Raw genomic sequence first — 11968 nt, forward strand, 5'->3', positions numbered from 1 at the left:
ATAATATCAGTGAAGTTGTTTCGATTTTTTTTTAAATTTACAAAAAAAATGCCCTCGTGAAACAAAATTTCAAAGCGACAGTTTTTTTTTAGTGGAAAACTTGAAGAACATGTTCATGCTAAATTCATTTCGTTTCGCGGAGGCAGTTTTTCTGAAATTCGGGGATACCCCTCCATTTTAACGCTAAAAATCATAGAAATCGCTTAATGCTTGATTTAAACTCAAATTATTTTGGCTATTTTTTTTTTCAATACACGTCTTTTAAACTTATTTTCAAAAATGTTTGAATCAAGACAAAATTTCCAATTAGTTTATCATTATATTTGAATAACTTAATTTTATCGATCTTTCGTGCAACACCTTTAGGGAAATTAACATGAGACGTGTAACACCTTCTTTATTTTCCATCTTTTAAAAAGGCTAATAAGTTATTGCATGTACGTATTTATTAGACAAATCATACATTATTTTACCTGTTTTCATTAACCAGAATTATAATTTTATTTTATTATCGGTGTTTACCATCCACCGTTACTTGGCAATGCACGAATCAAGTGAGTCACGTGTCTATTCAGACTTTCAAAGGTATTTAATCATAGATCTGTGTAAACCTGCGTATTTTGACATGGACAACAGTGCATGTGAAGTTTGGGGTTTTCATAAAGCACCGGACATTGAAAAGGTGCATCTTTCTTTTTGTAAAAAAGTGTTAGGAGTAAACAAAAGAACCAACAATAGTATGGTATATTGTGAACTTGGCAGATTTCCACTTTACATTAGAAGAAAATTTAGAATTTTTAAATTCTGGTTAAAAATTAAAACCACGAATAACTGTATTTTGAAAGATTGTTATGAAAATATGATTGCAAACAATGACAGCTGGATTGTTAATGTGAAACATGATCTGTCAAGCATTGGTTTAGAATATTTGTTTGAAAAGTCGTGTGTGAATCAGCTTAAAGATTATAAAATAATAGAATTCAGAATATTGGATATTTACAAACAAAACCTAATGTCGTCTCTTTCAAGTTCACCAAAAAGTGTTCTTTATCAACATTTAATAGATAACTTTTGTTTACAATCATATCTCAAAAGACCAATCAACTTAAAAGGGAAAAAAATTATCATTAAATTCAGAACGTCTTCACATTCTTTGAATATTGAAAAAGGCAGGCACAATAATGTTTTAAGGACTGCGAGGCTTTGTAAATTATGTGATTATAATGATATAGAAGATGAGTTTCATTTTAACCTGAAATGTCCATTTTACAAAGATTTGAGAAAGAAATATATTAAGAGTTTTTATTACACAAAACCAAGTGTCTTTAAATTAGTTAAGCTCCGTAGTGTAGACAATACCAGAGAACTCAATAACTTGGGAAAATTCTTAGTTCAAGCTGTGAAAATACGAAATTGTAGCATTGTAAATCAATAATATAGTTATACTATTTTTCTAATAACATGTGCATCTCATAATGCGATTACATTTATTTTATTCTTATTTGTAAATTCTTCTCCTCCTATCTTCTCCTGTCCACTCACCTGTTGTTTATCTTATACATTTTGATATATTGTGTATACAAATGTACATGTACTAGATGTATTCCGATGAGTTGTATAACTCAAGGACAATAAAGAATAATAATAATAATATGGAGCCATGCCATAAGGTTAAGGCTAAGAGAAATAAAACTATCAACAGGCGCGTAGCCGTAACGAAAATGAAGTGTACGCAATGTACGGCAAGAGGTCTGGGGCCGCCAGGGGCCCAGGGGGCGAAGTCCCGGGAAGCTCCTAGGTTTTACCAATGAAATCGCCTATTTTCTATGCAAAGAAACCGTGTTTCTTGTCAATTTGCAAAACAAAAAGAATGCACAAAATTATTTTTTAAAGTGTTTTACAATACAATCGCACCGTGTGTACTTGTACTGACTTTACGTTTGTTTTCAGAATTGTGTTGTCCGCTTATTTCGTTGTTTTCAAATGGTATATATGGTAAATGTCATTTATAACAAAGAATATCCTAAATGTATCCACTACATGTATATATATATGATATACATGTACATTTAAAGTGATATTCGACATGGCGTTAATGATTTGATATTCAAACTGGACTTTGAATTTGATGGACGTACGCGGAACGGAACGGAAAGGAATTTAAGAATTAGAATGATTAATGTAGCTAAGATAACACCAAAAAAATCGGAAGAAAATAATTTTTTATTGTTAAAATCAGAATTTGTTCACAAGCGGTAAAACAATTACGTTTACGATCACTTTGACGTACACATACATGTACATGCACGTACAAGCGTTTCACGAAACCTGTTGTAGTCGTAGCACTCACGATTGCGATTTACCTCTGACTTTTTAGAACTCTTCTTCTTTCTGTTGAGGTAGTTTTATTTTAAAAAATTCGTTTGATTTTAGTAAAAAAAAAAAAAAAAAAAAAAAAAAAAATTCGTCCGGAATTCATCTGCATTTAGCACGCGGGACTGCAAAACAGGATTCCAAGTCCATATTATACATTTCACTATAATTCCTCTTGCGTAAAAGCGGATATATTTAAAAGAACATATTAGCAATTTGTATTAAAACTTCCCATAGATGAAATGTAAATCAATGTTCCTCTGTAAGGGGGCACCAGCCTATGTCTGCCTTAGCGATGTTTTCTATCAAATTAGTCATTACCTCTCTGAAATTAACCCAGTGAAGTAGTACAGTGCATAGAGAAGTGATAACAGTTCAATAATTTTATTGACAATTAAAATGACAAAGTGGTTTGATTTATTCTCTCTCTCTTTTGTGGTATGCAATACTGAGTAGTAATTATTTTTGTCTGAAACGTTTGACATTTTTGTCAAATGGCCTATTTTGTATTACGGTAGGTTAATCTGTTCATTACTAAGCAATGACTAAAATGATACAACCTGTGCTACATCAAATTATGTAATTATTTTATATCATGTATACGTATATTGTATTAAGTTTTTAATTCATTGATGAACGATCCGATGATAAATTCTGAGAAATATTGAATTCATTTCTTGTAGCTGAAACCACGATAGAATCCACTACCACAGGTAGGCATCTTGTTAACCATTTTATCATGTACATTGCATATTTATAGGGATAAAACCCTGCATTTGATCAATTCTTGTTCTATTGAAGTACGTTATAAGTCTATTCTCATCTCACACTGTGATATTCATTCAGCTGACAAATGTATGATACATTCTCTGAAATTTTGAATTTATTTCCAATAACTGAAACCAGAGTAATACCTGACACAACGACAGGAGGTAGGAATCTTGTCAAACAATTGATCATGAACTTTCCATATATATATATATATATATATATATATATATATATGCACAAAGCACAAAGCACTAAAATGACCAACGACACGAACAACCAGATTGTCAAATTTTCGGGACGACCCGTCCCTTCTTCAGGACAAACGAAAAGAATTACATAATGTGGCCAATATCAACAGAGAATAAAAACAAAAACTACATACATGAATAAATACATCTATCACTACAACTACACTAATCTACAAACGTATTTACAGTGCAGACTACATGTTTTTTGGTCTTTAGGCTTGCCAATCAATGTTAAAAGTGGAGGGAATTAGGACATTTCTTATTCATCCAAAGAGCTGATCCAAAATGTACAGAGTGATAAATATAGACTTAATTAATCTCAAGTGGAACGAGTTAACCCAATTACGTTGATAAATAGTAAAGCTAACTCGTAGCCAGAGAGATTCTATTTTAACTATGCATTAAGAATAAATAATTTATAAAAGATAATAAGTAAAAAAAAAATACACACACACACACACAAAATATAATAATAATAAAATAAATAAATCAATAAAAAATAAACTATGTAAATGAATGAACACTATAAAATGAAATAAGAAATGAACAAAATTTGAGAGAAAGATAATGTAAATAATGAGTTTGAATAAGTAAACAAAGTGGACCAACTCCAAACAAAAACAAAGAATAAGCAGCCTGGGAAATTGAATCAACATCAGATATTCCCGTACTGATCATGTCTAGGGTAGACGTGCAAAAAACATAGAATCACGGAAACTGATAAATGGGTTTTACATGTAAGCAATCGGTTATGGAGGTCAAAATAATTAAAAGGGGTAGGCTGATTGTAAACAGAATTGAAAAGAAAAAAATGTGTTCAAAAATGGTCATAGCACCACTGTTAGGGACATGATCAGACGAGTAGGTCTAGATGAAGCTTAAAATCTAGTAAGGGTTTAGCCTGTATTCATCCTGGTGAAGTCAGTAGGTTTGTTGATACCATGCGGTTCAAATGACTTCAACCTGTGCATCGAGAATTTTTCCTTCTGCTTTCTTTCGGTATCTGACCAACTAGGGTCATGATCAATAACCACTACTGTCATGTCCTCCCATCGGTGGTTATTGCCATTGAAATGTGCTGCTACTGGCAAATCTTTTTTGTTTCTGATGGAGGATCGGTGGTTGTTGACTCGTCTGCGAAGGTCTGTTGTTTCTCCCATGTACTGTTTCTGGCAGACATCGCAACTTATGAGATATATGTAGTCATTGAATTGGTTTTGCAGGAAAAGTTTCCCAATATTTTATAACTGCGACCCGTGACAGGACTGCTAAAACCCTCAGTGTCTGAGCTATATTTGCATAATTGACATCTGAGGTCTGAGCATGTTTTGAAACCTCCATTGGGGAAAGGGTTATCCACTTTGGTCCTTACTATCATGTCCTTCAGGTTTCTGGGGTTTATATATATATATATATATATATATATATATATATATATATATAAGGCAAAGTCGGGGTGGGGCAAGGGTGAGGGGGAGGGGCAAAGCTCCTGGACTATTTACAAATACAGTTTCAAATACAAGTATAACCATAAAGAAATTTATCGTCACAAACCATATAAACTGACATTTACACAAGCAATGTTTTGAGATTGTTTTTATATAAATCAACCCCCTGAATGTATATTAATACATTAAATAAGTCGACAAGAGTATTTACCTGTAAAAACAAAATGGGTAAAATATTTGGAGTTTTACTTACAATAATTTGTAAATTTGTTGCGAAGGGGGGGGGGGGGGGGGGGAGTCCCGATCTAAATCCGTCATTGCAATATTTGTTATGACACGATATGTGCCTACATAATCAAACATCTGAAGGGGGCTAAAACGAATAAAAGAGGAAAAATACAGAGACGTTAAAAGCATTCTATTGGGGGATCAAAATTACCTATCCCCCCAAAGTTTACATCTGAGAGTGGCACGTACCCCCACCCCACCCCCACCCCCGGAACACACCTATGAAAAATAATTTATATCAATATTCATTATATAAATAATTTATATCAATTATATCAATCAATTAAACAAATGAAAATTTAGTTTGATTAAATTACTTATTTTACTGCATTTTAAATATATCAGTTGAGATAAACAATTCCAGCTGCATGCTGCACATGTACAAATGATTTGCCCACAGAGTGGACACGTTCAGTTACTTTGGCTAGAGTTACCCAAACATTGCAATCTGGTTTAATTGACTTTAGCCCTGATAAAACAGTGAGAGCGTTGATTTCCTCTTTATATAATTTTGGGGTGGGGTGGAAGGGGGGGGGGTGGTTGTACCATGATATGCAAGATACATACACGTGTCGATCCTTGTAAAAACCCAAGCTTTGAGCTGATGAGTTACCATCGTCTTTTGAGAATCAGTAGTTCTGTTCTTATTTTATACTAAGTAATTATGCCAGTCGTTATTGGAGACATTCGTAAACAAGTGAATGTCTGATTTTCAATTCGATCTTTAATCCCCCCGCAGAAAAATCACACCCATGACTCGATCAAGAAATTCTTTTTTATTTCCATTAACATTTTCTTACCCTCTCGTAGAAATGATTTAAACTGTTTTCGATTTTGAACAGTATCCATACTCAACATAACACTTAAAATATTGTGCGGTCTGATTGTGTTACTACCTGGAAGTTGTCATGTTAGAATACAAAGAGAGATAACTCACGTCCTCGGACAGGCCTATACCGGTCATTCGATGAATATCATATATTTAACACCAAAAAAAAACCAACAAAAGTGTGGAGGTCCTTTGAATACGACAACGAATCATTGATGTATTGAGAATTGTAAGTGTGTCTTTTTTAAGTATTTCACATTCTTGTCTAAGAGAACGGCGCAAGAACTAGTGTACTTTGTATGAAAGGAATGTCATTATCAATCGAATTTTGATATGAAGACAATATATCAAAGTTAAACAACGTACCGCGCTTCTATACAATTACCGTGTCTTCTTTAATTTTATTTGTTTCTTATTTGGAAGTGCTATGTTATTAATAATTTTGGTTGAAATGTTTGACATTTTTGTCAAATGGCCTATTTTGTATTAGGTTAATCTGTTCATTACTAAGCAATGACTAAAACGATACAACCGGTGCTACATCAAATTATGTAATTATTTTATATCATGTATACGTATATTGTATTAAGTTTTTAATTCATTGATGAACGATCCGATGATAAATTCTGAGAAATATTGAATTCATTTCTTGTAGTTGCAACAACGATAGAATCCACTACCACAGGTAGGCATCTTGTTAACCATTTTATCATATACATTGCATATGTATAGGGAAAAACCCTGCATTTGATCAATTCTTGTTCTATTGAAGTACGTTATAAGTCTATTCTCATCTCATACTGTGATATTCATTCAGCTGACAAATGTATGATACATTCTCTGAAATTTTGAATTTATATCCAATAACTGAAACCAGAGTAATACCTGACACAACGACAGGAGGTAGGAATCTTGTCAAACAATTGATCATGAACTTTCCATATATATACATGTATATATATATATATATATATATATATATATATATATATGCACAAAGCACTAAAATGACCAACGACACGAATAAGCAGATTGTCAAATTTTCGGGACGACCCGTCCCTTCTTCAGGACAAACGAAAAGAATTACATAATATGGCCAATATCAACAGAGAATAAAAACAAAAACTACATACATGAATAAATACATCTAGCACTACAACTACACTAATCTACAAACGTATTTACAGTGCAGACTACATGTTTTTTTGGTCTTTAGGCTTGCCAATCAATGTTAAAAGTGGAGGGAATTAGGACATGTCTTATTCGTTCAAAGAGCTGATCCAAAATGTACGAAGTGATAAAAATAGACTTAATTAATCTCAAGTGGAACGAGTTAACCCAATTACGTTGATAAATAGTAAAGCTAACTCGTAGCCAGAGAGATTCTATTTTAACTATGCATTAAGAATAAATAATTTATAAAAGATAATAATAAGTAAAAAAAAATATCAACCCACACACAAAATATAATAATAATAAAATAAATAAATAAATAAAAATAAACTATGTAAATGAATGAACACTATAAAATGAAATAAGAAATGAACAAAATTTGAGAGAAAGATAATGTAAATAACAAGTTTGAATAAGTAAACAAAGTGGACCAACTCCAAAGAAAAACAAAGAATAAGCAGCCTAGGAAATTGAATCAACATCAGACAATCCCGTAATGATCATGTCTAGGGTAGACGTGCAAAAAACATAGAATCACGGAAACTGATAAATGGGTTTTACATGTAAGCAATCGGTTATGGAGGTCAAAATAATTAAAAGGGGTAGGCTGATTGTAAACAGAATTGAAAAGAAAAAAATGTGTTCAAAAATGGTCATAGCACCACTGTTAGGGACATGATCAGACGAGTAGGTCTAGATGAAGCTTAAAATCTAGTAAGGGTTTAGCCCGTATTCATCCTGGTGAAGTCAGTAGGTTTGTTGATACCATGCGGTTCAAATGACTTCAACCTGTGCATCGAGAATTTTTCCTTTTGCTTTCTTTCGGTATCTGACCAACTAGGGTCATGATCAATAACCACTTCTGTCATGTCCTCCCATCGGTGGTTATTGCCATTCAAATCTTTTTTGTTTCTGATGGAGGACCGATGGTTGTTGACTCGTCTGCGAAGGTCTGTTGTTTCTCCTATGTACTGCTTCTGGCAGACATCGCAACTTATGAGATATATGCAGTCATTGGTTTTGCAGGAAAAGTTTCCCAATATTTTATAACTGCGACCCGTGACAGGACTGCTAAAACCCTCAGTGTCTGAGCTATATTTGCATAATTGACATCTGAGGTCTGAGCATGTTTTGAAACCTCCATTGGGGAAAGGGTTATCCACTTTGGTCCTTACTATCATGTCCTTCAGGTTTCTGGGTTATATATATATATATATATATATATATATATAACGCAAAGTCGATGTGGGGGTTGGGGGTGGATGGGGGGTAGGGGTGAGGGGTAGGGGCAAAGCTCCTGGACTATTTACAAATACAGTTTCAAATACACTTTGGTCCTTACTATCATGTCCTTCAGGTTTCTGGGGTTTATATATATATATATATATATATATATATATATATATATATAACGCAAAGTCGATGTGGGGGTTGGGGGGTGGATGGGGGTAGGGGTGAGGGGTAGGGGCAAAGCTCCTGGACTATTTACAAATACAGTTTCAAATACAAGTATAACCATAAAGAAATTTATCGTCACAAACCATATAAACTGACATTTACACATGCAATGTTTTGAGATTTTTTTTTTATAAATCAACCCCCTGAATGTATATTAATACATTAAATAAGTCGACAAGAGTATTTACCTGTAATAACAAAATGGGTAAAATATTTGGAGTTTTACTCACATTAATTTGTAAATTTGTTGTGAAGGGGGGGGGGGGGTCCCCGATATAAATCCGTCATTGCAATTTTTGTTATGACACGATATGTGCCTACATAATCAAACATCTGAAGGGGGCTAAAACGAATAAAAGAGGAAAAATACAGAGACGTTAAAAACATTCTATTGGGTGTTCAAAATTACCTATTCCCCAAAGTTTACATCTGAGAGTGGCACGTACCCCCACCCCACCCCCACCCCCGGAACACACCTATGAAAAATAATTTATATCAATATTCATTATATAAATAATTTATATCAATTATATCAATTAAACAAATGAAAATTTAGTTTGATTAAATTACTTATTTTACTGCATTTTAAATATATCAGTTGAGATAAACAATTCCAGCTGCATGCTGCACATGTACAAATGATTTGCCCACAGAGTGGACACGTTCAGTTACTTTGGCAAGAGTTACCCAAACATGGCAATCTGGTTTAATTGATTTTAGCCCTGATAAAACAGTGAGAGCGTTGATTTCCTCTTTATATAATTTTGGGGTGGGGTGGAAGGGGAGGGGGGGGTTGTACCATGATATGCAAGATACATACACGTGTCGATCCTCGTAAAAACCCGAGCTTTGAGCTGATGAGTTACCATCGTCTTTTGAGAATCAGTAGTTCTGTTCTTATTTTATACTAAGTAATTATGCCAGTCGTTATTGGAGACATTCGTAAACAAGTGAGTGTCTGATTTTCAATTCGACCTTTAATCCCCCCGCAGAAAAATCACACCTTTGACTCGAATAAGAAATTCTTTTTTATTTCCATTAACATTTTCTTACCCTCTCGTAGAAATGATTTCAATTGTTTTCGATTTTGAACAGTATCCATACTCAACATAACACTTAAAATATTGTGTGGTCTGATTGTGTTACTACCTGGAAGTTGTCATGTTAGAATACAAAGAGAGATAACTCACGTCTTCGGACAGGCCTATACCGGTCATTCGATGAATATCATATATTTAACACCAAAAAAAAAACAACAACAAAAGTGTGGAGGTCCTTTGAATACGACAACGAATCATTGATGCATTGAGAATTGCAAGTGTGCCTTTTTTAAGTATTTCACATTCTTGTCTAAGAGAACGGCGCAAGAACTAGTGTACTTTGTCTGAAAGGAATGTCATTATCAATCGAATTTTGATATGAAGACAATATATCAAAGTTAAACAACGTACCGCGTTTCTATACAATTACCGTGTCTTCTTTGATTTTATTTTTTCTTATTTGGAAACGCTATGTTATTAATCATTTTTGTCAGAAACGTTAGACATTTTTTCAAATGGCCTAATTTTTAAATTACTGTAGGTTGATCTGATCATTACTAAGCAATGACTAAAACGAGACAACCTGTGCTACATCAAATTATGTAATTATTTTATATCATGTATACGTATATTGTATTAAGTTTTTAATTCATTGATGAACGATCCGATGATAAATTCTGAGAAATATTGAATTCATTTCTTGTAGCTGAAACCACGATAGAATCCACAACCACAGGTAGGCATCTTGTTAACCATTTTATCATGTACATTGCATTATGTATAGGGATAAAACCCTGCATTTGATCAATTCTTGTTCTATTGAAGTACGCTATAAGTCTATTCTCATCTCATACTGTGATATTCATTCAGCTGACAAATGTATGATACATTCTCTGAAATTTTGAATTTATTTCCAATAACTGAAATCACAGTAATATCAGACACGACGAGAGGAGGTAGGAATCTTGTCAAACAATTGATCATGAACTTTCCATATATATATATATATATATATATATATATATATATATATACAAAGCACTAAAATGACCAACGACACGAACAACCAGATTGTGATATTTTCGGGACGACCCGTCCCTTCTTCAGGACAAACGAAAAGAGTTACATAATGTGGCCAATATCAACAGAGAATAAAAACAAAAACTACATACATGAATAAATACATCTAGCACTACAACTACACTAATCTACAAACGTATTTACATCGCAGACTACATGTTTTTTGGTCTTTAGGCTTGCCAATCAATGTTAAAAGTGGAGGGAATTAGGACATGCCTTATTTGTCCAAAGAGCTGATCCAAAATGTACGAAGTGATAAAAATAGACTTTATAAATCTCAAGTGGAAGGAGTTAACCCAATTACGTTGATAAATAGTAAAGCTAACTCGTACCCAGAGAGATTCTATTTTGACTATGCATTAAGAATAAATAATTTATAAAAGATAATAATAAGTAAAAAATATCAACACACACACACACACACACACACACACACACACACACAATTATAATAATAATAAAAAAAATAAATAGAAATAAACTATGTAAATGAATGAACACTATAAAATGAAATAAGAAATGAACAAAATTTGAGAGAAAGATAATGTAAATAACAAGTTTGAATAAGTAAACAAAGTGGACCAACTCCAAAGAAAAACAAAGAATAAGCAGCCTAGGAAATTGAATCAACATCCAGAGCTGTTTACCTGAACGGATTGTCCGTATTTTCCACGGATTTTAAAGTCAAAATACGCTCTACGGATTCACGTTAAGAATCTACGATTTTCCACGAATCTGGAAAAAATTCAGTTTCCGAAATTTGCCGATCGGTATGATAAAAAAAAGACCTTGTCAATTGAATTAAACAGGTTCCCCGCTGATTAGTCCTAGGAGAAAAGCGATGTCAATAGGGAACCAGTTTAGTCAATTACCATTGTTTAAAGCGCACCATTGATACTGATTTATGTCAAACTTTTAAAAAAAGCATGGATGGCGAATGTCAGATTGACGAAAATGCAAACGGAACATCCAAACCCATTCAGAGGTTCAAAACAAGAAAAAAAATATGCCCTAGCTAATTTTAAGGACTCATACAGAGTGCTTTGGCCATCCCTCCAACAATCGAAGAAAGATCACATGGTGTTTTCTTGGATATTTCTAACATTACTTCAATATTGAGTATTTATTTTCGTTCCATATTTTATCAAGTTCAAATTGTTTTGAAATTAAGGGATAAATGGTATGGATGTAGGGAATATAATTTAAACGAAATGTATTGAACAAAGAGCAAGGTCAAAATTAATACAACTGGCAACCTTC

The 11968-nt window shown here is 33.2% G+C and overlaps 1 protein-coding gene across 1 annotated transcript in view; it reads left to right on the top strand.

The window, feature by feature from the left end:
- The window catches only part of LOC125646912 (uncharacterized), a 324296-nt gene that overhangs the window by 33600 nt on the left and 278728 nt on the right, over positions 1–11968 (top strand). Inside the window, exons 4-6 of the mRNA XM_056139838.1 lie at positions 3057–3086; positions 6613–6642; positions 10335–10364. Coding sequence (XP_055995813.1) covers positions 3057–3086; positions 6613–6642; positions 10335–10364 — 90 coding nt within the window. The remainder of the gene's footprint in view (positions 1–3056; positions 3087–6612; positions 6643–10334; positions 10365–11968) is intronic.

This window comes from Ostrea edulis, chromosome 6, assembly GCF_947568905.1.
Source record: "Ostrea edulis chromosome 6, xbOstEdul1.1, whole genome shotgun sequence".
In the NCBI taxonomy this organism is placed as follows: Eukaryota; Metazoa; Mollusca; class Bivalvia; order Ostreida; family Ostreidae; genus Ostrea; species Ostrea edulis.